Genomic DNA, 24,654 nt, shown 5'->3' on the forward strand with positions numbered 1-24,654 from the left:
CCGCACCGCTGAACCCTTGAGAACTAGAAGCATTCTCCAGCAAAGGGAGACTGGGAAGTTGTAACAGAGTTTATAGCAGCATTGGCCCAGGAGGTTAAGAGCTTCATGTATCTAATCTGGAGGAAGCCGGGTTTGATTCCCAGCTTTCTGCCACCCTAGGCATGGAGGCTTCTCACAGGGAATTCAAGATTAGCCTGTGCAGCGCCACCGCCAGCCCAGCTGGGTGACCTTGGGCTGAGGCACAGCATCTCGGAGCTCTCTGGCCACCCTACCTCACAGGGTGTTTTGTTGTGAGGGGAAGGGCAAGGAGATTGTCAGCCCCTTTGGGTCCTCCTGCAGGAGGTTACATCTGCTCTAATGGGAGCAGTGGTAGGAAGGTTAAACGTTGGGAGGCGTAAAGTGGAGGAACCGGGTTTGATTCCCAGCTCTACTTGCCGCCCTGGGAGCTGTGGAAACTATCTGGGGGGGGATTCAAGGTTAGCCTGTGCACTGCTCCACACCGCGCCAGCTGGGTGACCTTGGGCTAGATCACAGCTACCAGGACTCTCTCAGCCCACCCTGCACCACAGGAGTGTTTGTTGTGGGGAAGGAGCAAGGGTGATTAGAGAAGCCCCTTTGAATTCTCCCTGCGGGAGAGGCAAGGGGATATAAATCCAAACTCTTCTTCTTCTCTTCTTCAATGGGGACTTGAAACGGCTTACGACGTTCTCTCCTCCTCACAACAACCCTGTGAGGTATGCTGGCAAACTGAGGAAGGCGGGGCGTGGGCCCGGAGACTGCGTAACCTTTTCGTCCAGCCGGCGGTCCTCTAATTGGCCAGGCGGCTCTTTAGCACCTCCCAAGTCTTCCCTGCCTTAAAATGGCCTTTTAACTGGAGCGGTTGCTGGGGACTGATTTGGGGGTTCTCACGCAGCCCCAGCTTCGGCAGGCTAGGTGACGCTCCCTCCTGGGAGAGGGCGAAGGACCCTCCAGCAAGACTCACAGGATGGTGATGACTTGGATGAAGTTGAGGGGGAAGTTGTTCAGCTGGGCGATGGAGAACAGGCCCGCCCGCGCGCCTGGAAGAGGCGGCCCGTCCATGATGACGGTTAGCCCGATGGGCGGGATGAGCGGCCAGATGTGATAGTAGCGCGCCGTTGTTCTCCTCCACGCACTTCATCATCAGAGGCAGCGTGGCGGAGCTGCGAAGGGGAAAAGGAGTCAAGTCAGGACGGGCTTGGGCAGGGCTGAAATTGTAACCTCCTGGGGGTGCGGGTGCGTGTGGAATGGAATAGCAGGTAAACCCACCCACCCCCGCCGCCATTTTACATTCTGTTTTTAACAGGCGTGCCAGCTCTGAATTAGGAATATTTGCATTGCGTTCTCCTGTACCCGTGGTGGCGAACCTTTGGCACTCCAGATGCTATGGACTACAATTCCCATCACCCCATGCTGGCAGGGGCTGATGGGAATTGTAGTCCATAACATCTGGAGTGCCAAAGGTTCGCCCCCACTGTACTATACTCATGCACCGTTAAAGCCTCTGCCACGCCAACCCTGCTGTGATGTCACAGAACATTCAAATGGACTCAGCAGGAAGCAACAGAATGTTAACAAACCCAGGTAATGATTTCAAAGGGGCAGCCGGTGGGGATCAAAGAATTTTAGTAACAAAGATTTCCCATGGTAGGTGGGATTCCAGAGCTGTGGTAGCGTAGTAAGAGGTGTAATACGGAGCATTCCAGAGTAGAGGGCATTCCTGGGGCTGTGGCAGGGCGCAGCCACTGCACCGATCCTTAGGCCAGAGAAAGCAATTACTAGCGCCCGAAGCAGAGCTGCCGCATAGCAGCCGTGCACCCTCCTGCTGGAGCTGCTTCAAGGTCTGCGTGCTACTGCTGGGAGAGAGGGGCTAAGGCAAAATCATGTGGCTTAAAATCACCCCGAACAGTGGCCAGCCTCCCTGCAGCACCGGCGCACAAATAATTAGTAACCTACTCTCGGGAACCTGTGAGAACCTGCTGGATCCCACCTCTGCTTGCGTAGCGTGCGTGCCTGAGTGATGCAACACACTATTTTGACCAGCAGTATCAAGATGTGACTACTACTGAAGCCGGGTGTTTTGTTATTAAGAGGTCATAACATCCGTGAAGTTTGGCATGCGATTTTCACTTTCGCGTGGAGCTGGGACAAAGAGATTAGACCAATTATGTTTGAGTGTAAACCCGCTGGTAGAGAAGGCTGTTTTATAAAGCGCGCAGCATTTGCTTTGTTTCACTTGACGGCACTTGCGAGTGTTTTGCCCTCTGTTTTAGAAGCTATTTGTTATGCCGAGATCATCTGAAAAGTAGAAGTTGAGCCAAAGGATCGTGACTGGCCCCAAACTGCCCCGTCAGCTTTGGGCCAACTGGAAAATTTGAACCCTGTCTCCAACGAGCCGACTGCTACGCAACATTCCTGACATTCAGGATAACCGTCAGAAGAACTAAACTAGGGGGGGGGGGGCAATAACCTATGGCCGTGGTGTAGGGCTTATTATTTTGAGAGTGGGAGCTTATTTTCAGGAAATCTGAGGTGCCTTCACAATTCATTAAAGGCGGGACTCTAAAGTGGCTTCCCCCCACGTCACGCGTCGGCGCAAGCTGCATCCCCTCATTGGCAGGAGCCCCACTGCTGGATCACACCTCATCCCTGATCCATGTGTGGCAGCGACGGTGAGAGCTTGTTATTTTTGGAGGAGGGCTTATATTTTAAGTCCCCCCCCCCCCCCCAAAAAAATCCTGAAAAATCATGATAGGGCAGTGGTGGCGAACCTTTGGCACTCCAGATGTTATGGACTACAATTCCCATCAGCCCCTGCCAGCATGGCCAATTGGCCATGCTGGCAGAAACTGAAATAAGGTATAGTCCCTGCATCTAGGTAAAGTCCTCGCCACCACTATTGATGCCCCAGATCCTCATGGACTACAATTCCCATCATACCCTGGTCAGCCTGGTCAATTGGCTGGCCACCCCTAAACTAAACTGTGTGCGGAAGGGGATGAGAAGGCGGAAGAAGGGAGCCTGTCCACTTAGCGAGGAGATTTGGAGTGTCACCCGTTGCAAGAGTCTGCTCCAAGTAGCACATCTTTTCAGCTAGGGCTGCCCAGCCTCTTTCAAGATAGAGGAACTTCCCTGCCCAGAGTCGCATCTCATCTTGTAATACCTGGAGGAAGTCCCAAAGGCTGTGGCCAGGGCAGTAAAGATGCCCCAAAGAAACCGGTAGGGGTTCTTGCGAGTGAAGATGAAGTAGATGACCGGCAGGACGACGAGGCCGTGGATGGCGTGACCCACGAAGCAGCAGCAGATGTATTTGCCCAAGCTGGTAAAGAGAGACACCACGTCCTCCATCTCCACGATCTTGCCAGCAACCAAGAACATGATACCCAGGGGGGCGTACCTAGAAAGGGAGAACCAGAAAGGATGCCATGGCGTTAGCTACAAAGTCCTGTGTGGTGGTAGGGGCTAGAAGTCCCGCCCGTCGCGGTGTATGCATCAAATGGCGAATTACCGTGAACAACCACAATCCCACAACAGCACAAACCAGGTGCAGACGGGTTTACTGGGCTCACCCTCCTGCTTCCTGGAAGCAGTTTTGGTCTCTTTAAAACAGAGGTAGGGAACCTGCGGCTCGAGAGCTGCATGTGGCTCTTCTGCCCTTGCATTGTGGCTCCACGAGCTGAGATGCCAGCCCCATGCATGCCGTCCACTGCGGAGCCAGGCAGCAGGAACAACTCAACCCACAGTAGGCTGGGCTGCGCTCGCGAGCTTCCCTTCTGCGCCTGCCCACGTTGGAGCAGAGTGGTATCCCGGCAGCCCGGCGAGGAGCCGAGGCAGCGGCTTCATCCTTAAACTTCTCAGAATGAGCGGAGTAAAAGGTAAAAAAAACCCCCTATATATATATATATATAGTGTTATCTTTATTTTAAATATCAAAAATTATTTGCAGCTCCGTGTTTTCTTTTCCCGTGGAAAACGGGTCCAAATGGCTCTCTGAGTGTTAAAGGTTCCCTACCCCTGCTTTAAAAGGCTGCAGGCTGCTCCCACCCCAACTTTGCCCAGCCCCTCACGGCTGCAAGACACACAAGAAAACATAGCCAAAGGAGGGAACTGGGAAGGGGGCACAGTGGTCAAGACTTCAGTGCTCTAATTCGGTGGCGATCAGACCCAGAATCTTGTCGAGGACAAAGCCCTACAAAGCCTGCTTCATGGCCCTCTTCCCACTGGCTGCCCTGTCTACTCTTTGAGGTGACCCTCCCCGGAGTGCTGCTACCCTGTTTCCCCGAATATATCCCCTGAAAATAAGACGTAGCAGAGGTTTTGCTGAAGTCACGAGAATGTAAAGGCATCCCAGAAAGTAAGGCGTCATATACAAAGTTTTTTGTTTGGGAAACATGCCAATGACCAGACAGAACACAGAAAAAAAGAGACATCCCCACAAAGGAAATAAGACATAGCGCATCTTTGGGAGCAAAAATTAATACAAGACACTGTCTTATTTTCGGGGAAACGCGGTATCTCTTACCACATGATCCAGGAGACCAGCACCACTTGGTGGTGAAACCCCGTTGAAGGGAGTTGAAAGAACTTCACCAGGGGATCTCCCTCGAGGCCTGAGCTTCCAGCAGAGGCGATCCCAAAGAGGCGATGCGTAGCGAAGACCACCGGAAGGCCCAGAATATGTTCATCCCCCTCGAGCCTCTCCGCCCGTTGGGGACCCTGAGGGAAGCAAGAGAGGGCCGCCCGGGTGAGCTAACTACTGTCTGAGGGGGGGGGGGGAGCTCAAAGGGACTGGGACAGGGAGAGGCCCTCTGTTCCTTTTGAGGGAGACAAAATAACCCAGCATATGATGGGAAGGGACAATAACAGGCACTTGACTTGAGGCGCCCGCAGTTGCAATGGATTTAAGAGCAGTGGACTCTAGCAGGAGAACCAGGTTAGATGTTCCCATTCCCTCTACATCAGTTGGTGGCGAACCTATGGCACAAGGTGCCAGAGGTGGCACTCAGAGCCCTCTCTGTGGGCACTAGCAAACAAGGGTAAACACACACACACACACACCCGTCTAAGGCTGGCCTGGGCCACTGGAGCTCGATTATTAGCATTAACCCTAAAGACCCTAGTTTTGGGGAAACGGTGTAGCAAGGGAACCCTGTTAAGCCTTGTTAAACCCCACTGATTACTTCTTACACGAAGAACCAAAGTCACGATCCTTTACCTGGGGAGTAAGCTGGGTTGCTTTGGATATGGGGGCCTGCTTCACAAGAGTAAACCCTCCTAGGAGTCATGATTCACCCCGTTGGAAGAGTTGCACGGTTGCTTCAAAGCAAAGCCACCAGCTACCACCAAACTTACTTCGACTTCATTAGCAGCTAGCACCTCAAATTAATCTTTTTTTCCTAAGCAGAAACCCTCGGCCTTCTGGATTTAGAATTGCCATGTTAGGCGCTGCGATAAATAGGAGTGGGTTTGGGAGTTGCAATTTGGGCTTTTCGGTCTCTCCGAGGAGTTCGCCACCACTGCTCTACATGAGTGGTGAAGCCTAACCTGGAGAACCAGGTTTGTTTCCCCTCTTTTCCACATGACTTTGGGCCAGTGACAGTTCTCTCAGAACTCTCTCAGCCCCGCCTGCCTCACAAGAGGTCCGTTGGGGGGAGGGGAAAGAGTTTGTAGGCCACCTTGAGTCTCCTTAGAGCACAGGTGTCAAACTCGTGGCCCTCCAGATGTTCATGAACTACAATTCCCATCAGCCCTTGCCAGTATTGCCGAATTACTCATGTTGGGAAGGGACAGTAGAAATTTAGTTCCTGGACCCATGGGAGAACCCTGAAGTCTGACACCCTTGCCTTAAAGGTAGAGAAAAGCAGGGTGTAAAAACCAATTCTTCTTCCATTCATGGAGGAGGAAGAGAAGTTGTCCTCAGGCAACCAGGTGAAAGGTTTTTTAGTGCTTTACGATGCTGAGACCTTGTCCTACCTAAAGGACAGAACACCTGCCTCTCCCCTCATTACCTATCTGTGCCTCAACAGCCACCCTTGCTAACATACCGTTTCCTCAGGGGCAGCCCCAAACCGGAGAAAAGCACCAATGCTCTTCTGCTATCCCAACCCCCCTTCTCCTAAGGAGGAGCAAAATTGCCAGGTGTTCCAAGCAGGGAATCCCTTTCTGGCCCGTAACGACCGGGGTGGCTCAAGCAAGCGAGCTGTGTGGTCACAGCAAAAAGAACAAACATACACAAGGTCAGAGTGTGAAGGAAACCCTAGCAACACAAGCGAGTTCACACCCTAAGAAACTGAATGGTGTTATGGAGCAGCAGTGGCGTCGGAGGTTAAGAGCTCGTGTATCTAATCTGGAGGAACCGGGTTTGATTCCCCGCTCTGCCGCCTGAGCTGTGGAGGCTTCTCTGGGGAATTCAGATTGGCCTGTACACTCCCACACCGCCAGCTGGGTGGCCTTGGGTGGCTGAGTCCACAGCTTCTCGGGGAGGGCTCCCTCTCAGCCCACACCACCACCTCCTAGGGGGAGTTTGTTGTGAGGGGAAAGGCAAGAGATTATCCATGCCCCAGAGTCTCCTGCAGGAGGAGAGCAAGGGGGGATAGAGGAAATCAAACTCTTCTTCTTCATCGTGTAGCTTGACCCTTTATCTTTTTGTATTACCCTGGAGGGAGGAAGAGAGTGAAGGATCCCCATTGGGAAGAAGGGCGGAGTAGAAATGAATTAAATAAAAAATAAAACAACAGGGACCACACAATGGGTTTTACAAGAAGAGGAGTTTGGATTTATACACACACACCCCTTTCTCTCCTGTAAAGAGACTCAAGGTAGCTCCTTTCCCTTCCTCTCCCCACACCAGGCACCTTATGAGGTAGGTGGGACTGAGAGAGTTCAGAAAGAACTGTGACTGGCCCAAGGTCACTCCAGCAGGAGTAATGGAGAGTGTGGGAAACACACCTGGATTCCTGAATGAAGCCTCTACCCACTCAGGTGGAGGAGCAGGGAATCAAACCCGGTTCTCTAGATTAGCATCCACCTGATCTTAACCACAACACCGTGCTGGCTCTCAAGAGAAGATCATGAACGTTTCAGTACCAGGACTTGGATAAATCCGTTGGATCTATGCAGCTCTTATTTGCTCCTGCAGCCCCGTGGCGGCTAGAAATAGTGAAGATGCGGCTGGCCTCCACTCGGGCCCAGGGCCTTCACTGCCGAGCTCCTGGCCCTGCCTGGAAATGGGAACACTCTGCCACCAGCTGTCCGGGCCCTGGGACCTTGGGACAGAGTTCCACTTGGGGCCTGTAAAGACCTTGGTGTTCCACGGGCCTTGGGAGAGACCAGCTGCTGAGGGGTGCCCTGCTTTCACATCACCTCCCCCCCCCCTGCTGTATAGGGTCCCTATCCTCCCGGGACCCACTATTATTCTTCTTAAGAGGGGGTTGCATTATGGGTTTGTGGGATACTCTTAGGATAATAGGTAAATTTTAAAGCTTTTATATTTTTTATGTTTATATATGTTTTATGGCTTGTTCACGCCCTGAGCCAGCACTTGGGGATAAGAGCGGTATATTAAATCAGAATAATAATGGAATGAAAACAAACAAACAAACAAACAAACAAACAAACTAACTAACTAACTAACTAACTAACTAACTAACTAACTAACTAACAGTCTTCAGCAAAGCACCCTCCGATGTACCTGGATAGCTTTAAAAGGGGCTTGGACAGATTGATGGAGGAGAAGTCGATCTATGGCTCCCAATCTTGATCCTCTTTGATCTGAGATTGCAAATGCCTTAACAGTCCAGGTGCTCGGGAGCAGCAGCCACTTGAGAAGACCATTGCTGCTTTCACCCCTCTCTTGCAGGTGAGCTCCCAAAGAGCACCTGGTGGGGCCACTGTGAGTAGCTGAGGGCTGGACTAGATGGACTCTGGTCTGATCCAGCTGGCTCGTTCTTATGTTCTTATGTACCCGTCTGTCACTGAAGCACATCCCGTCTTCAGACTCACCTTCATCATGGTGACATTTTCAACAATGACACCCTGCTCATCAGTCAAGTTCTTCTTGATCAGCACAGTCTCGTAAGTAGTCGCATACTGGGGGAGAAGCAGAGCAGGACGTCAGATACATCCCAAACTACCCGGGCTTTACATCTTTCTTATCTATTGGATCTGGAAGTGTTCAGAGACCCAAATCAAGACAAATCTGCTGGAACATCTTGTTAATTACAATTGCAGATGGGTCGTGACTAGAGCAAGCTGTTGCTATATTTTTACTCTGTGTACTGCAAGTTAGCAATGTGATCTTCTTATTGTATTTGGAATTATTGACACACACCGGTTTTATGCCTAATAAAGGTTTTGGATTTGGATTTGGACAAATTTGCTTTTCAGCCCTTTCACTGTTTGGAAGATGGGAACGGAAGGATGAGTCAGGAAAAACACTGTATCTCCACCAGCAGTTCAGACCCACCGACCCCACGCAGAGGGGGAAAACTTGGATAAGTGGATGAGTCCAGCGGCACAACGGCAGTCTGAACAGCCCAGATTAGCCGGAGCGTGGCCCAGCATGGAAACATCAGTCCTGGTTCAGATGAGAGACCACCAAGGAAGTCCTAGGCCAGTGGTGGCTTACCTTTGGCACTCCAGATGTTATAGACTACAATTCCCATCAGCCCCTGCCAGCATGGCCATGCTGGCAGGGGCTGATGGGAGTTGTAGTCCATAACATCTGGAGTGCCAAAATTATACACCACTATTTCAAACTACTATGAAAATGAGGCAATGGCCAACAGCCCCTGAAACATCTCTTGCCTTGCAGAGCCCCCATTGTAGGTTTTCAAAGTCCACACTGTAAACTTGATGAGTACTTTCTACCACCACAACTGCCTGACACATCTATACCTGAAGCGGCTTGTTGGGGATCACAAGCTGTTTTGTGCAACAAAGGAGATGAAAAAAAGTGTACTTTTAAGGAGGATGGATCTGAGCTGCTTTTACAGAGGTATCCGCCAACTGGCCAGACAGCACCTGCGCGCCGAACACACACCAGCCGAAGCCACGCTCCCTGGAAACCTTTCGGCCTCTGCCCTTTTGGCAGCTATGCCTTTGTTGACGTTAACAAGGATTTTGACACAGTTAAGCCAAACTACTTCCTGTTTTTGAACTGGGCTGCGTCTGAAAAGAAGTTCAAGGCGGTTAATAAACAACGATGGGAAAAATGAACTTCATTAGGTGATGGTTTATATGGTTTTGGAAGGTGGAGGGTGTGTGCCCGGATGCGACAGAGGCCGACTCAGTGCCGCAAGGATTCAGCTGGGTAGCAATCCGCATCCCAGCTTCTGGCATCCAGCTAGGGGGGGGGTGAATAATCAATGGATTTCTCAAAGGGGAGAAAGAAAGAGCCAAAGCGCTACTCACAGATGGAGACATAAAGGCGAGACCAGGTTAGGTGAGGAGAGATATTCCTGTAAAGGAGAGCAAAGAAATCCCGAGGTCAGGAGGGTGTTTGGAAACTGCAGCCCTTTTTTGATCCTACGATGTTTCCCGAAGAAATAAAGACAGGGTCTTATATTGAATTTTTTGGACCAAAAGATGCATTAGGGCACAGGTGTCAAACTTGCGGCCCTCCAGATGTTCATGAACTTCTGAATTCCCATCAGCCCCTTGCCAGCAGTATAGCCAAGTGCTCATGTTGGGAAGGGACTGAGTGGGAACTACAGTTCATGAACATCCTGGAAGAAACGTGGTGTTGCACCCACTGCATTAGAGACTTACTTTTCGGGGTAGGGCTTATTTTGCCGAAGGAATGCCCAGGGTACCTTCACAATTCATTAAAGGCCGGACTCTGCCGGCTTCCCGTCACATGCCGAGCAAGCTGCATCCTCATTGGCGGGAGCCCCCTGCTGGATCACACCATCCCTGATCCATGTGGCGGCTGAGTAGGGCTTATTTTTTTTGGAGGAGATATATATTTAAAGCCTCCTCCCAAAATCCCTGAAAAAATCGCCTTGATATTAGGGCAGTGGTGGCGAACCTTTGCGCTCCAGATGTTATGGACTACAATTCCCATCAATACAAAGCATGGCCAGCTGTGATTGTAGCCCATGCTGGCAGAGCTTCTTAGAGTATGATCCATGTATCTCGAGGCCTAAAATTCTTCATGATAATAGACTCTAGGGCTTATTTTCGGGGTAGGTCTTATTTTCGAGGAAACATAGTACCACACACAGCTAACTTAGTCCCCTGAGAGCGCCTGACGCCTTTCAGCCAAAGTTCATATCCCACCCTTCTGGGCAACCTCGGCTGCTTTTTGGCTGCTTGTGACTGTCCGGCACGTCCACTTCCTTGAAGCTTGCACCTACCATAGCGACCGGAAGAAACCCTTCCCACCTGCTGGCTGAACCGCGCCGAGCTGGCCCCTGCAAAGTCTTGAATATTATCCTCGCAGAGGAGGAATCCTGAAGGGATACATCCCTCTGCCACAGGAACCTACGTGCTGTGTGGCGCAGTTGGATTAAGTGCTTGATCAGCCTTATTTCGCTTACGTGAGATTTCATTTTGTGCTTTGGACATGTTAAAGCAAAGTTCCCCAAACCTTTTGAGCCTGTGAGCATCTTTGAAATTCTGACACAGAAGAAGAGAAGAGTTTGGATTGGCTCCTTTCTCTCCCGTAAGGAGATTCAAAGGCAGTGGTCCTCAACCTTCCAAATGCCCGCGCACGACCCTTTGATCCACAGTTCCTCATGTTGTATGACTGACCCCCCAACCCCCTAACATTCATCCATTTTACAGATGGAGACACTGAATTGCAGAGAGGTCTTAGAAATGACCCCTGTGTGAGAATGGAGTGGATTCTAGACCCTGGAGGTTGAGAACTACGCCCAAAGGGTCTTACAATCCTCCCTTTTCCCTTCCGCTACAACAAACACCCTGTGAAAGTTAAAGATGGGTGGGACTGGGAGGAGCTCTGAAGAACTGTCACCTAGCCCAAGGTCCTTGGCTGGTGTGTGTATTTGGTGCACAAGCTAATCTGGTTCCCCAGATAAAGCCTCACAGCTGAAGTGGCAGGCGAGGGGAATCAAACCCGGTTCTCCAAGATTAGAGGTGCACACCTGCTCTGTAACCACTGCACCACTGCTGCTACACACACAGGGTGGTGGCACAGTGACAAAGCTACCCCCCCTCTTGGGTTAGAGAGACCAATGATATACTCCATGGAGGCAGGGGTCCTGCAACCTCTTGAGCTCTCCAGATGTTCATGGACTACAAATCCCATCAGCCCCTGCCCGCATAGCCAATTGGGATTTGTAGTCCATGAACAGGCCTCTGAGCCTCTGGGGCCCTGAACCTAATCATAGAGGAAGCCCAAGTACAGAGGGTATAAGAGGGCTAATCAAAAGGACACACAAACTGGGAAAGAGTGAGAGAACACAATCCACACTGGTTATTATAATCTGTCCAGCCAATCACATCTCCAGTGGCCAACTGGGCAGGAACAAAAGAACAAGGCAACACACTGTATATAAATCTGCAAGGCGTATAATGTATTGTGCTAATATTATATTATAAAGAGGTGATGATCACATTATATATCAACACTAATAATGTAACATGCAAGGAAACATTTTCAAATACTTCTGCACTGTGTATAAAAGACAGTGAACAAGATTGTAAGACAGACAACTCAACAAGGTCGTGGCATAACCAATGTCCGACGTCTAAAATCCAGGAGGATCCCTTATCTGTGTTTCTCAATACAATCAAGATTCTTAGGGAAGGAATCCTTCTGGGTTTTAGACGTTCTTTTCTGCCTGTTGTCTTGTTGTATATATTGCTACAACTGGGCAGGAACTCCATTTGGGCCCATTTCTAAAAACACTGGGTGGGCACCAGGAAACACGTTGGCTGGTGCCCAGATGCCCACCGGCACCATATTGGGGAACCCTGAAGTGGCGTCACATGATGTCAGCAAGAATACCAGACTGCGCCTTCCCTTCTCACAGCACACTCTGCTGTTATTCCACACCAAGTCTCAGACGAAGCATTCCCTTCCTGCCGCCTGCCGCTCCCGAGTATCTGGGCCTTGCTCAAAATCAGCCCACAGAAGGGGTCGGCCATCACAGCCTTACCCCTCGCCTGCTGGCACCTGGCTTCCTCTCTGCATCTTCATTATCTTCCATCTGAACATTCCCTTGTTTCCTTAATACTCCCAGACACACAGGCTAACCCTGGTTTTCTCTGATTGAAAATAAAATTTGTATCCTATCGGTTTGTCTCTCCAAATCACTCCTACTCTCTCTTTCCCTGCTCAAGAGGCGTTACAAGAGCTACCCAAAGACCGTCTCTTAGGCTCCTTCCGCACATGCAGAATAATGCACTTTCAAACTGCTTTCAATATTCTTTGTAGCTGTGCAGAATAGCAAAATCCACTTGCAAACAGTTGTGAAAGTGGTTTTGAAAGATGCATTATTCTGCATGTGTCCAGGAGAAAGAAACCGATGATTAGAAATTTGCAGAACTGTATCCTAGCGGCTGGAAATAACTATCTCCACCCGCACAATTTTTAAAGATTTCCATTTTGAAGGCAGAATTAGCATGGCCAGCTGCTTATACTTTCAACTATTGCCCTGCTCCAAAGGAGAGCCTTCTAGTTGCTAGATTCTGATGTTGTATGCCATCTGCCTTGCACATGGCAGGAGTTTAATAACCTCTGGAAAAAAATCTAAAAGGTTGTGTAGCTGTAATTCTAAAGGTGAAATTGAAACATTTAGGCTCCTGCAAAGCCATTGCATTGCACCAAATTTGCTAAAATTAGATCTAAGTATGTCGAAATCTACCACTCCTCTTACAATCTAGGTTAACAGATTGAGTTAGATCCATTTCTCTTGTTTGGAACAAGATTTCCCCAAGATTCTGGTTTTTTTTTTGTAAGAAAGGGTTGCAAGAGCACTTTGTTGCCCGGAGAACAATTCAAGAGCCAAGAATAATATGCTATTTTATCTGAGGTTATCCTTTTTGCCTTTTTAAAGGAAAATTTCCTATATGTTTGTTGTGTTTTGTTGCTGTTGTTCTATGTATGCCAATAAAGGCTTTGCTTTGCTTTGCTTCCTCTCTGACCCAATCAAGCCACCCCATGGCTACCCCACCCCCTCGCCCAGTTCAGAGCAGGGCACCTGTCGGGAGATTGAATGGGCAGCACCAACTAGCTCACCAGCTCAGTCCTGCCCCGTCCCACTCCCAGGAGGGAGCTGCCCCCAGAACTCTGCCAGACCGGTTTGTGGTTGGCATCAAAGTGCTTTCACCTAAACCAGTTGCCTGTCAGCTTTACAAGGAGGGGGGGGGATGGGAGGGCCCTCCGTTGGCACTGGGTGGGGCTCAGCTACACCGGAGCCGCTGCGGGGCCCATGCCGGTGTGGCTCAGCACCTCTCAGCACCATCCTGCGCAGGAAACAAACGAGAGGCTAAAAAAAAAGTTACGGCCGCTCCCATTTGCTAAAAAAAAGTTGACAGCTAAGCCCAAAAAATGCGTTTGCTTTCAAACAGGTATCCCACAAAGCTCCATCGTAATTCTTTTTCAAAACGGACCCAGAGCAAAGATTTTAATTGTGGCTTCATGCTGGCAGGGGCTGATGGGAATTGTAGTCCATAACATCTGGAGTGCCAAAGGTTCGCCACCACAGCCTTATGGGGATGGGGGCAGTATATCCAAATCCGGAAGGGAAGGAAGGAAGGGAAGGAAGGAAGGAAGGAAGGAAGGAAGGGAAGGAAGGAAGGGGAAGGAAGGAAGGAAGGAAGGAAGGGAAGGAAGAAGGAAGGGGAAGGAAGGAAGGAAGGAAGGAAGCAAGGAAGGAAGGAAGGAAAAGGAAGGAAGGAAGCAAGGAAGGGAAGGAAGGAAGGAAGGGAGGGAGGAAGGAAGGAAGGAAGGAAGGAAGGGGAACGAATGCAACAAGCTCTGTCCACCTGTTCCCTGTTGTTAGCATTTGCTATTCAAAGGTCCCACGGCCTCTATACATGGAGGGTCTGCTTAGGCTCTGAACAGAACTCTACCGTGTAATTGAAAGCCAGTTCTTACACAAACGACACTTCAACATTCGACACAGTCTGTTGCCAATAATTAGGAGCAGCTTCCTCCTGACTCAACCTGCGATTTGTAACCCTAACCCACCTTCCGTGCGTGACCTACCTTGGGCATGCTATGGACACACACACTAAAACTGCCACCCTGCCAAGTCAAGACAAAGCAGCCTACGCTCTCGAAGCGCATAAAGGCAAGGGGAAACTTATAGCGTTGGTGATCCTACACGCACACCTTGTGGGAGCAATTCCACAACTCCCCCACCCATAAATAAGGACAGGAGTTTTATCCAAATTCCCTGTCTTCTGGGGAGGTCCCAAATTTGTATCTGAATTTCCTGTCTTCTGGGTGGGTGGGGGGGGGGGGTGTCCCCCAGAGCCATACACTTAAAGACAAACATTTTATGTGCCCCTCCCCAATTTACTGCGCTCACAGGTCCCAGAACACACGGAGGAAGCTCTTTCGTGGGGCATCCCGGCCGTTCATTCGTCAGATCCGTCACTTGAACACAAACTGAGCAGCGGTATCAGGTGGAGGCCAAGTACATAATAAGGCTCAGATTGCAGGTCACAGTTTTTAAAACTCTCCTACATTTAACCGAAAAGAATCACTCCAAGGCTGGAAGAGCGTTAGCCCAGCAGGGAAAGAGAGGGTCTGGGGGCACTCTCCTTGTGGTGCTATTTCCCCACCCCACCCCCCAAAATAGGGAATATTCAAGAATGCTGCCCCCCTTCATAGGTAGACCCAATCCACCTGATTAATGCAAAACCTTAGCCCAGTGTCCATTTCTTCCCTATGACCGCGCTGAAAACGATATTTCTCTTTGTGTGTCTGTGCCCTCGTGAACTCCGAATGCTCGTCTTTCTCGCACACTTTCAATCGGGGTAGGCATGACTGTAATTTGCAGGAACTCGTGGCGGAGAAACCAGCAACAAAGTTCTGTCCCAAAGCTACTTCAAGCCCCAGGCTGGAGACGCTCGGAAGCACCAGGTTATCTAGACATGCTGATATTTTCCCTAACCTTGCAGGGGGGGGCGGGGGAGAAACGTTCAGTTCTAAGGTTGGGAAAAAAAGTCTTCCAGCCCTGATAAATTCAGAGACAAACATAAGAACAAGCCAGCTGGATCAGACCAGGGAGTCCATCCTGAGTCCAGCTCCTCTGCACTGCTACTTGGCAGTGGCCCACCAAGAAGTGCCTTTAGGGAGCTCCGCGTGCAGGATGTAGAAAGCAATGGCCTTCTCGCGGCCTGTTGCTCTGCGAGCACCCTGGTCTGCTAAGGCATTTGCAATCTCAGATCAAAGAGAGGAGTCAAGATTGGTAGCCATGGTCGAGCTTCTCCTCCATAAAATCTGTATCCAAAGCCCCTTAAAAGCTATCCAGGTCAGTGGCCATCCACCCCCCTCCTGTGGCAGCATATTCCCAAACACCAATCCACGCGTTGTGTGAGGGAAGTGTTTCAGCACAGTGAGTCCCAATTCTTCCCTGGCATTGTTTCAATGGGTGCTCCCTGGTTTCTAGTATTGTGAGAAAGAAAAAATTTCTCTCTGTCCAGAGGCATTTTCTACACCCATGCATGAATTTTATGGAGCTTCAATCCTTATCCCCCCTCAGGCTGTCCTCACTCCTCTCAAAGCTAAAAAAAAAGAGTCTAAGCGGCTGCGAAGCCTCTCCTCGCTTAGGAAGGTGCTCCAGTCCCTCAATCATCCCTCGTTTGCCCTTCTCTGCACTTTTTCTATCTCCCTCGATATCCTTTTTTTGAGATCTGGCTGACCAAGAAGCGCTGGACACAGTTACTCCAAGTGCTTGGTCGCCTTTCTGCTTTATATAAGGGCATGACAATCTTTGCAGTTTAGGAGTTGGGTTGAAAGCCAGCGATGCCCCGATACCCCTCCTGGGGATCAGGGCAGAATCACGTGTTTCCACTATCTTCTGCTCCAGGAGACACCAAGAGTGAGGAGAAGGGAACTCATCCAAGCTACACATGTGTTAAGAGCCCAAGACTGAGATGGGGGGGGGGGGGGTGGAGTGGGGAGTAACCCAAAGATGCACACACATACACCCCCAACTGGAAGCAATAACCAGGATTCAGCAATGCCAGCTGTCTGGCACGGAAGAGCCGGTGAAACCCCAGCCAGCCACGGCTCTCCTGTATCAACAATGATGCAAGCACATAGCCTTTCTGCCACGTCGATTCCACAAACTGGTTTGGCTGCCAGCTCTTCACGCACTTCTTTCTGTTACCTTAACGTTTTGTTTTGCCTGGAAAACACACACACGCACGCTCCGCTAACATTTGGGCCACAGGTCTCTCTGTAAAAGTTTTGCCGTTCAACCACGCTGGCATCCCTTTTGGCTTGTCCAGATCCTTTCTAATAGGCATGGAATATCAGAGTTGGGTAATTTAAAAGTAAACAGTCTCCCTGATGGGATTTGACTTTCTGAACTCTCCTCTTCAGCTTAATTTTAACCAATTCTTTAAGTCCCACCCCTGCCCATACCTGTTAACAGTATTTCCACTTACACGCACCTCGTGTATTGCTGTTCCTGGGCGTTCCAGCAGCGCTTCCATCTCTAAATGGATCCCAAGGGTCACGCTCTTCTCTAGCATTTGCATGATATTTTTCATCAGTGGCAGAGGCATAGGAGGTTAAGAGCTCGTGTATCTAATCTGGAGGAACCGGGTTTGATTCCCAGCTCTGCCGCCTGAGCTGTGGAGGCTTATCTGGGGAATTCAGATTAGCCTGTACACTCCCCACACACGCTCCAGCTGGGTGACCCAGCCAGGCTGAATCACAGCTTTTTTCAGGAGACTCTCTCAGCCCCACCCACCTCACAGGGTGTTTGTTGTGAGGGGGAAGGGCAAGGAGAGTGTGAGCCTTTGAGTCTCCTGCAGGAGAGAAAGGGGGGATATAAATCCAAATGCTTCTTCTTCTTCCATCATTTTTTTTTCATCCTAGCTCTAGCTAGATCTACATCCCGCATGGATTTACAATCACTAAAATTAGCTTCCCCATTATCCCAACATGTCATCACGCTGCATCTTGGATTTCTTTTCTCTGCCTCAAAAGGGAGAATGGCACCCCCCCCCCCGCCCCCCCGTCACAATGTTGGCTTGGTATTTCCACCGACAGTAGTTCTGTGCCTTGTTCCTTCTACGGCTGTCAGACCTAGATTCCCATCTCTGTAAATCTCAAATCCATAACAAATAGACCAGCAACTGCTAAGTTCCACCAAATGTCCAGTCCTCCAACGGTGACTATGTTCCAACGTCAGAATCGAACTCCCCAACCCTGCATTTGAGGCAGCTTCCCCGTCTCTCTCTTCCCAAACCAACAGGCAAGTCTCATTTTTGTGTAAGTCTGTATCCATTGGTGGCCGAACCTTTGGCACTTTCAAAGATGGAATCCCCAATTCCCATGTTACCAGCCCCTGCCAGCATGGCCAATTGGCAGGGGCTGATGGGAATTGTAGTCCATCACATCTGGAGTGCCAAAGGTTCGCCACCACTGGATGGGGACACCTTAGAACACAGGTGTCAAACTCGCGCCCCTCCAGATGTCATGGACTACAGTTCCCATCATCCCCTGCCAGCATTATGCTGGCAGGGGATGATGGGAACTGTAGTCCATGACATCTGGAGGGCTGCGAGTTTGACACCTATGCCCTAGAATTATAGAGGGACCCCAAGGGCCTTCAAGTCCAAGTCCCTGCCACGCAGGAACACACAATGGAAACACTCCCAATATATGTTCATCCAGCCTCTCTTTAAAAACCTCCACAGAAGGAGACTCCACCACACTCCGAGGGAGTGCATCCCACTGTCAAACGGCCCTGACTGTCAGGAAGCTGTTCCTGATGTTTAGGTGGAATCTCTTTTCCTTTACCTTGAACCCATGACTCCTGGGTTGTGTACCTTGGGGTACACAAACACCTTCCTGGGTGCCTGCCAAGTGTTTTTACAAAGTGCGCGGGGCCAGAAGAGAGCTCCGTTCAGCGGGGCTTTCCGACTGGGTGTGCAAATCATTAAAAATGTCACTTTGGCAGTAGCCGCCCCTCGGAACAATGATCTCCACTGTGTTACTGACGGGAAAAACAACCAGTCCGTCCATTTAAAAAGGCATTCTGTTCAAGAGCTCTTCTGCCTGAAATGTTGGAGAGTTACCATGAGATTTATGCGCAGCCTAACTTCCTGATCTTTGGCGGTGGCAGGCGTTTTGTGGCGGTGCCCCCTGTCAGAATTCCAAAGGTGCCCACAGGTTTGGGACCTCTGGCCTGCGCGCGCGCGCGCGCTCTAGAACAAGATTTAATCAAGCAAGCCAAAAGGACTGACGTTTGCCAGGGTTAAGGTAAAACAAAACACGCGGAGCAGCTCTGCTTGCTCCATTTTCACTCGGTTGATCTCTGGAACCCAGCCTGCTCCCGTTCTCATTCTCCCTCAAGAGTCCCAACAGCGTACCTGCACAGTGGATGTGGCACACAATACAAACACATGCCAAGAACTATTGTTAGCCTTTGAATTAATCATCAACGTCAGATCGCTTTTGCCAGGCGGTCGAGACACCTGAAAACGGTTCTTGCAAAAAACGCGACTGGGGTCCAGGCTGCGCCCGTGAGCTGCTCTCGGGGGCAGTCCAGAGACCGGCCACGCACCCCCAAGCGCACGTTATGGATGGCTCCCAAGAATCGGGAGAAAGGAACAAGGTCAGGGCAGACCGTGTGGGAAATCCAGTATTCGGCATTCCGAATGGAAAAGCAGCTGGACTTTTCGGTTGTTTTCATCCCGTGTAAATATTGACAATCTTTATTTTAATGGGTGTTGTGGGTTTTCCAGGTTGTATGGCCACGTTCCAGTAGCGTTTTCTCCTGACGTTTTGCCTGCATCTGTGGCTGGCATCTTCCGGAGAAACTGCTACGTCAGGAGAAAATGCTACTGGAACACGGCCACACAACTGAGAAAACCCACAACACCCTAGTACAGACCTGGGCATTATACGGCCCGCGGGCCACATCCGGCCCGCCGGATGACCCTGACTGGCCCCCCTGCCGTGCTGGGGAACGAGGCGTCTTTGAAAGCCCCGCAGAAGCCGGTTGCCTTGGCTGCCGGCTTCTGCGGGGCTTTCAAAAGCGCCTCGCCCCCCTGCCTTTTGGCCCGGCCCTCCACAATATTTTCTGTTTCTTATGCGGCCCCATGGAAAAAATAATTGCCCGCCCCTGCCCTAGTGATTCCGGCCGTGAAAGCCTTCGACAATATATTTTCATGATTTTCATGGGGTTGTGAGCTGTCACATCCATTCCCCAATGTCACTGCCACAGAGATCGCCCCCCCCAAAAAAAAACCCCCGTAAATTGTGCAGTTCTCCAAAAGCTGTGAGTTCCGATTGCAGTGAAGAGGTTTGCCACCGGAGCTCCAGCTCCCAAACTTTTAAGAACCTTCCTGACTCCACAGGGCCGGTGGCCTGCAGGAAAAAAGGTCAAACTGACCCAATGAGTCAGAATGTCAGTCCTCAAATATGGAATATCCACAACTGCCAACCAACCACTTCATTCCAGCGCCTCCAACCCCCTAAAAAGGAGCTATTTGGCCTGGACAAGAATAGATCGCTGAAGTCCGGGAAGCCAAAGGGGGTTTTTCCCCCCTCAGCCTGCAAACAAGCCCCAACGAACTCCCCTGCATACTCCGGATGGCCGATTTCTTTCTAAAAGGCCTTCCAAGAAGAGAGATCCTTGTCACACCAGCTAAGGAAACTCAATACTCTGTGTCAGTTGCATCAGACTCCGAGAAAGCCACCTACTCCGCCCCGCCCCTTTCGAGACAGATCAAGACCGAAAGAGCCAGACGGGTTAGAAATAGCAGCCAGGATGAAGAAATGTTGCTGCCGTTTCCCCTTTCTGGTGCAGCCGGGGAACTCCCCTTATGAGGCAGACAGCCAAGGAAATTGGGGTTCTGCCGCTTCCCCCCACCCCGCCCCACCCCTTGCTCAATCTACAGGCACCCAGACAAGGTTCGTAAGCCAAGGAACATTCAAATGCCAATATTTCCAGGGCACGGCGTGTGAGTCACACATGAGGAAAAGCTGACACTCGGGGCACAGGAAAAACATTAAGGAGGATGTAATGAATGGTCTCTGGAAAGATCACACACACACACACACACACACACCCCACACATACCCGCCGGCTCCTTCCTGGGTCAGAACTCAAGCTGGAAGCACCTTTAGACAAGAAGAAGAAGAAGAAGGAGGAGGAGGAGGAGGAGGAGAAGAAGAAGAGGAGGAGGAGGAGAAGGAGAAGAAGAAGAGGAGTTTGGATTTATATCCCCCCTTTCTCTCCTGCAGGAGACTCAAAGGGGCTGACAATCTCCTTGCCCTTCCCCCCTCACAACAAACACCCTGTGAGGTGGGTGGGGCTGAGAGAGCTCTGAAGAACTGTAACTAGCCCAAGGTCACCCAGCTGGCGTGTGTTTATTTTAATTCCCCAGATAAGCCTCCACAGCTCAGGTGGCACAGCTGGGAATCAAACCCGGTTCCTCCAGATTACATACATCAAGACCGAATTACATACAGATTACATACATCAAGACCGATTACATACATCAAGACCGAATCAAGACCTCCTACGCCACTGCTGAATGGTCTCTGGAAAGATCACACACGCCCACCCCCCACATACCCCGGCTCTTTCCTGGGTCAGAACTCAAACTGGAAGCACCTTTAGACAAGGACACAGGTGTCTGCCTCCAACTGAGTCAGAACCATCAGTGCCAAAATTGCCCTCTCAGACTGGCAGCTGCGGATCTTTCACGTCACCCGCTGCCTGGTCCTTTTAAACTGGAGATGCTGCCAGGAATTGAACCTATGACCTTATGCATGCAAAGCAGAGGCTCTTCCTCTGACTCACAGCCCCTCCACCTCTTTCAGCTCAGAGAGAACCAGGGATAGATTCAGGCAGCAGCCTTGCAGGGGGCTCAGGGACCCAGATGCCCCCCGTTATGGTGTTCACTATTCCTCGATTTCCTCAAGTGGCAGACACGAGATCCTCCTCCAGGAACGGGGCGTCCACCTGTTGCCCAATATCTGGCCACAGTGCTAATTTTCAAGCAGGCTGTTCTTTGAAAACCACGACAGATTGCGGAGCTGTTTCCGCAGGGGGAACGGTGACTTCCACGCACCGTCAGACATTGGGGCTTCTGATTTCCTGCAAGGCGGGAATTTGTGCAATCCATCATTTGTGCAATTCAACACACACTTCAAATCCCATAATGCAGCGCAAGCGGCTGCCTTACAGGCTACCTACGTCAGATCAGGCGTCTGTTGATGTATACAGCCCCAATTTCAAATAAAAGCTAGCCCCTAACAAGGGCCAAGAGAAAAGTTGATTCTGAAAAGAGAGCCTTTCAAAACCGGAGGGAGAATGAGTGGATGTTTTACTGAAATTGCTGGTTCCCTGTTCGGCCCGCGATCTAAAGTTTGGAATATGCTGCCACAGGTGGTGGTGATGGCCACTAATCTGGATAGCTTTAAAAGGGGCTTGGACAGATTGATGGAGGAGAAGTCGATCTATGGCTACCAATCTTGATCCTCCTTGATCTGAGACTGCAAATCCGTAGCAGACCAGGTGCTCGGGAGCAAAAGCCGCAGAAGGCCGTTGCTGTCACCTCCTGCAGGTGAGCTCCCAAAGGCACCTGGTGGGCCACTGCGAGTAGCAGAGTGCTGGACTAGATGGACTCTGGTCTGATCCAGCAGGCTAGTTCTTATATTTTTATGCTCTTAGAAGGTGGTGATGGCTACTAACCTGGATAGCTTTAAAAGGGGCTTGGACAGATTTATGGAGGAGGAGAAGTCGATCTATGGCTCCCAATCTTGATCCTCCTTGATCTGAGACTGCAAAATGCCTTAACAGTCCAGGTGCTCAGGAGGAGCAGCAACAAAAGGCCGTTGCTTTCACCTCCTGCAGGTGAGCTCCCAAAGGCACCTGGTGGGCCACTGCGAGTAGCAGAGTGCTGGACTAGATGGACTCTGGTCTGATCCAGCTGGCTTGTTCTTATGTTTTTTGTTCTTAGGAGGTGGTGATGGCCACTAACCTGGATAGCCTTAAAAGGGGCTTGGACAGATTTATGGAGGAGAAGTCGATCTATGGCTACCAATCTTGATCCTCCTTGATCTGAGACTGCAAATGCCTTAACAGTCCAGGTGCTCAGGAGGAGCAGCTGCAGAAGGCCGTTGCTTTCACCTCCTGCATGTGAGCTCCCAAAGGCACCTGGTGGGCCACTGCGAGTAGCAGAGAGCTGGACTAGATGGACTCTGGTCTGATCCAGCTGGCTTGTTCTTATGTTCTTATCATGTGAAAAGGACAGTTTCCAAAAGCAAAGCAGGTGGAGCAGAAAATGGATCTCCCCTTCTGAGCAGCTCTTTGCATCCGGAGGCCTGGATCAGGCAAGGGGGACGTGATTCCGTCCATACGATTCTTCGGATGTCGGCAGTTCACAGCAGAGAACTCCTCTGTTGTGTTGCAGCGCTGCCCCGCACTGGAACACCCTGGCCGAAGCCCATCTGAGCGGGATATTCCCGGTTCCACGCAGAACGGGGTTCAACTCTCCCGGACCGGCAGCGACGCTAACAGGGGCGGCTTAGATTACGTGTTGAAAGTCAATGACAGATTGTTTCACAGGTTTGTGTAAGTTTCAAGACCAACAGGTGACAGACGATCCTGAAACAGCTGCACGTCACCTCTGCCCTGGCCCTTCACTAGAGATGCCGGGGATCAAACCTGGGACTTTTCTTCATGCCAAGAAGATGTTCTGCCACGGAGCCATAACCCCTCCCCACCCTGGGACTTACAGGGGATTCCCAGTTCAGAAGCCTAGAAAAACCCACCACACATCTGTTGCACTGCAGTGGCATAGTGGTTAAGAGCAGGTGTACTCTAATCTGGAGGAACCGGATTTGATTCCCTGCTCTGCCGCTTGAGCTGTGAAGACTTATCTGGTGAACTAGATTAGCTTGTGCACTCCCACACAAGCCAGCTGGGTGACCTTGGGCTAGTCACAGCTCTTCTGAGCTCTCCCAGCCCCACCTACCTCACAGGGTGTTTGTTGTGAGGGGGGAAGGGAAAGGAGTTTGTCAGCCCCTTTGAGTCTCCCTACAAGGAGAGAAAGGGGGGATATGAATCCAAACCTTCTTTACTGAAAGAGAGCAGGAAGTGGATGACTGGGCAAAAACACGGGAGGCCGGCTGCCTTGTTTTGCCAGCAAGTAAACAACTCAAATCATCACCACCGTCGTAATTTAAGATGGACAACCCATCCTCCGAGCTGAAGGGGATACACAAGTGTCCTCATATCTTCCTTTGGAGACGTTCCAACGGCAGAAAAGCCAAGAGCAACCTTGGTCACCTCTTGAGTCAGCAATGGAGCCCAGCAAAGGGTGGGGGGGGGGGGCTGCCCAGGTCTCACAGAATGGAAAATGAGACTCCATTTGGAAGGAATTCTAGGAAGTTACGCAACGGGGCACTCCTTGCCTATTTTCCCTCCCCCACGAATATTGCTCTAGTTTCCACAACGAAGCGTCGCCTGAAAATTAAATTTTAAAACCAAAGCTCTGAGGTTGAACTTTGAACTCCCAGGTTTCTTTGGCAGCATTTTTGCTCCTCGTGGGAGCTGACATTTCCGTGTTCTAGAAAAGGAGCCAGCGTCGTGGAGATCAAAAGGGGTGGCGTGGTGGCTAATGTGTCAGACGAGGATCAGAGACAGCGAGGCTCCAATCTCAGCTCAGCCACAGAAGCTAGCTGAAGGACTCTCAGCCTCACCTCCATCACAGGTTGTTGTGAGGACAACACCAGAGCAGAAATGCAGGGGTTGAAGTAAATAAATACCTTACAAAGGCTCATTCCGCACACGCAGAATAATGCACTTTCAAACTGCTTTCAGTGCTCTTTGAAGCTGCTTTCAGGAGCAGCAGTGGCGTAGGAGGTTAAGAGCTCGTGTATCTAATCTGGAGGAACTGGGTTTGATTCCCAGCTCTGCCGCCTGAGCTGTGGAGGCTTATCTGGGGAATTCAGATTAGCCTGTGCGCTCCCACACACGCCAGCTGGGTGACCTTGGGCTAGTCACAGCTTCTCAGAGCTCTCTCAGCCCCACCCACCTCACAGGGTGTTTGTTGTGGGGGGGAAGGGCAAGGAGATTGTAAGCCCCTTTGAGTCTCCTGCAGGAGAGAAAGGGGGGATATAAATCCAAACTCTTCTTCTTCTTCTTCTTCTTCTCTTTGAATAGCAAAATCCACTTGCAAACAGTTGTGAAAGTGGTTTGAAAACGCATTATTTTGCGTGTGCGGAAGGGGCCAATGAGAGGTCAATAAATACCTTCTAAAGAGAGATACCCACACTTGAGCACGGAATACTGCCAACCCTGACTGCAGAATGACATGGCTGCCACATTTCTTTGGTCACGCCTTCCATGTCAACAACCAAGCAGTTGCCAGCCTTTGAATGGGAAGATGAAAAAACACGTTTACAAAGCAGACAACACTCATTAAAAAATCTCCAGGTAATGTGAAATTACTCCTAGCTGGCAC

At 50.5% G+C, this 24,654-nt stretch overlaps 1 protein-coding gene across 1 annotated transcript in view; it reads right to left on the bottom strand.

The window, feature by feature from the left end:
- Window positions 1–978: 978 nt before the first annotated feature.
- SLC1A5 (solute carrier family 1 member 5) overlaps window positions 979–24,654 on the bottom strand; it is a 28,726-nt gene continuing 5,050 nt past the window's right edge. Inside the window, 6 exon segments of the mRNA XM_048501752.1 lie at window positions 979–1,128; window positions 1,130–1,181; window positions 3,182–3,415; window positions 4,541–4,734; window positions 8,020–8,106; window positions 9,440–9,476. Coding sequence (XP_048357709.1) covers window positions 979–1,128; window positions 1,130–1,181; window positions 3,182–3,415; window positions 4,541–4,734; window positions 8,020–8,106; window positions 9,440–9,476 — 754 coding nt within the window.

Source organism: Sphaerodactylus townsendi, linkage group LG06, assembly GCF_021028975.2.
Source record: "Sphaerodactylus townsendi isolate TG3544 linkage group LG06, MPM_Stown_v2.3, whole genome shotgun sequence".
Lineage (NCBI taxonomy): Eukaryota > Metazoa > Chordata > Lepidosauria > Squamata > Sphaerodactylidae > Sphaerodactylus > Sphaerodactylus townsendi.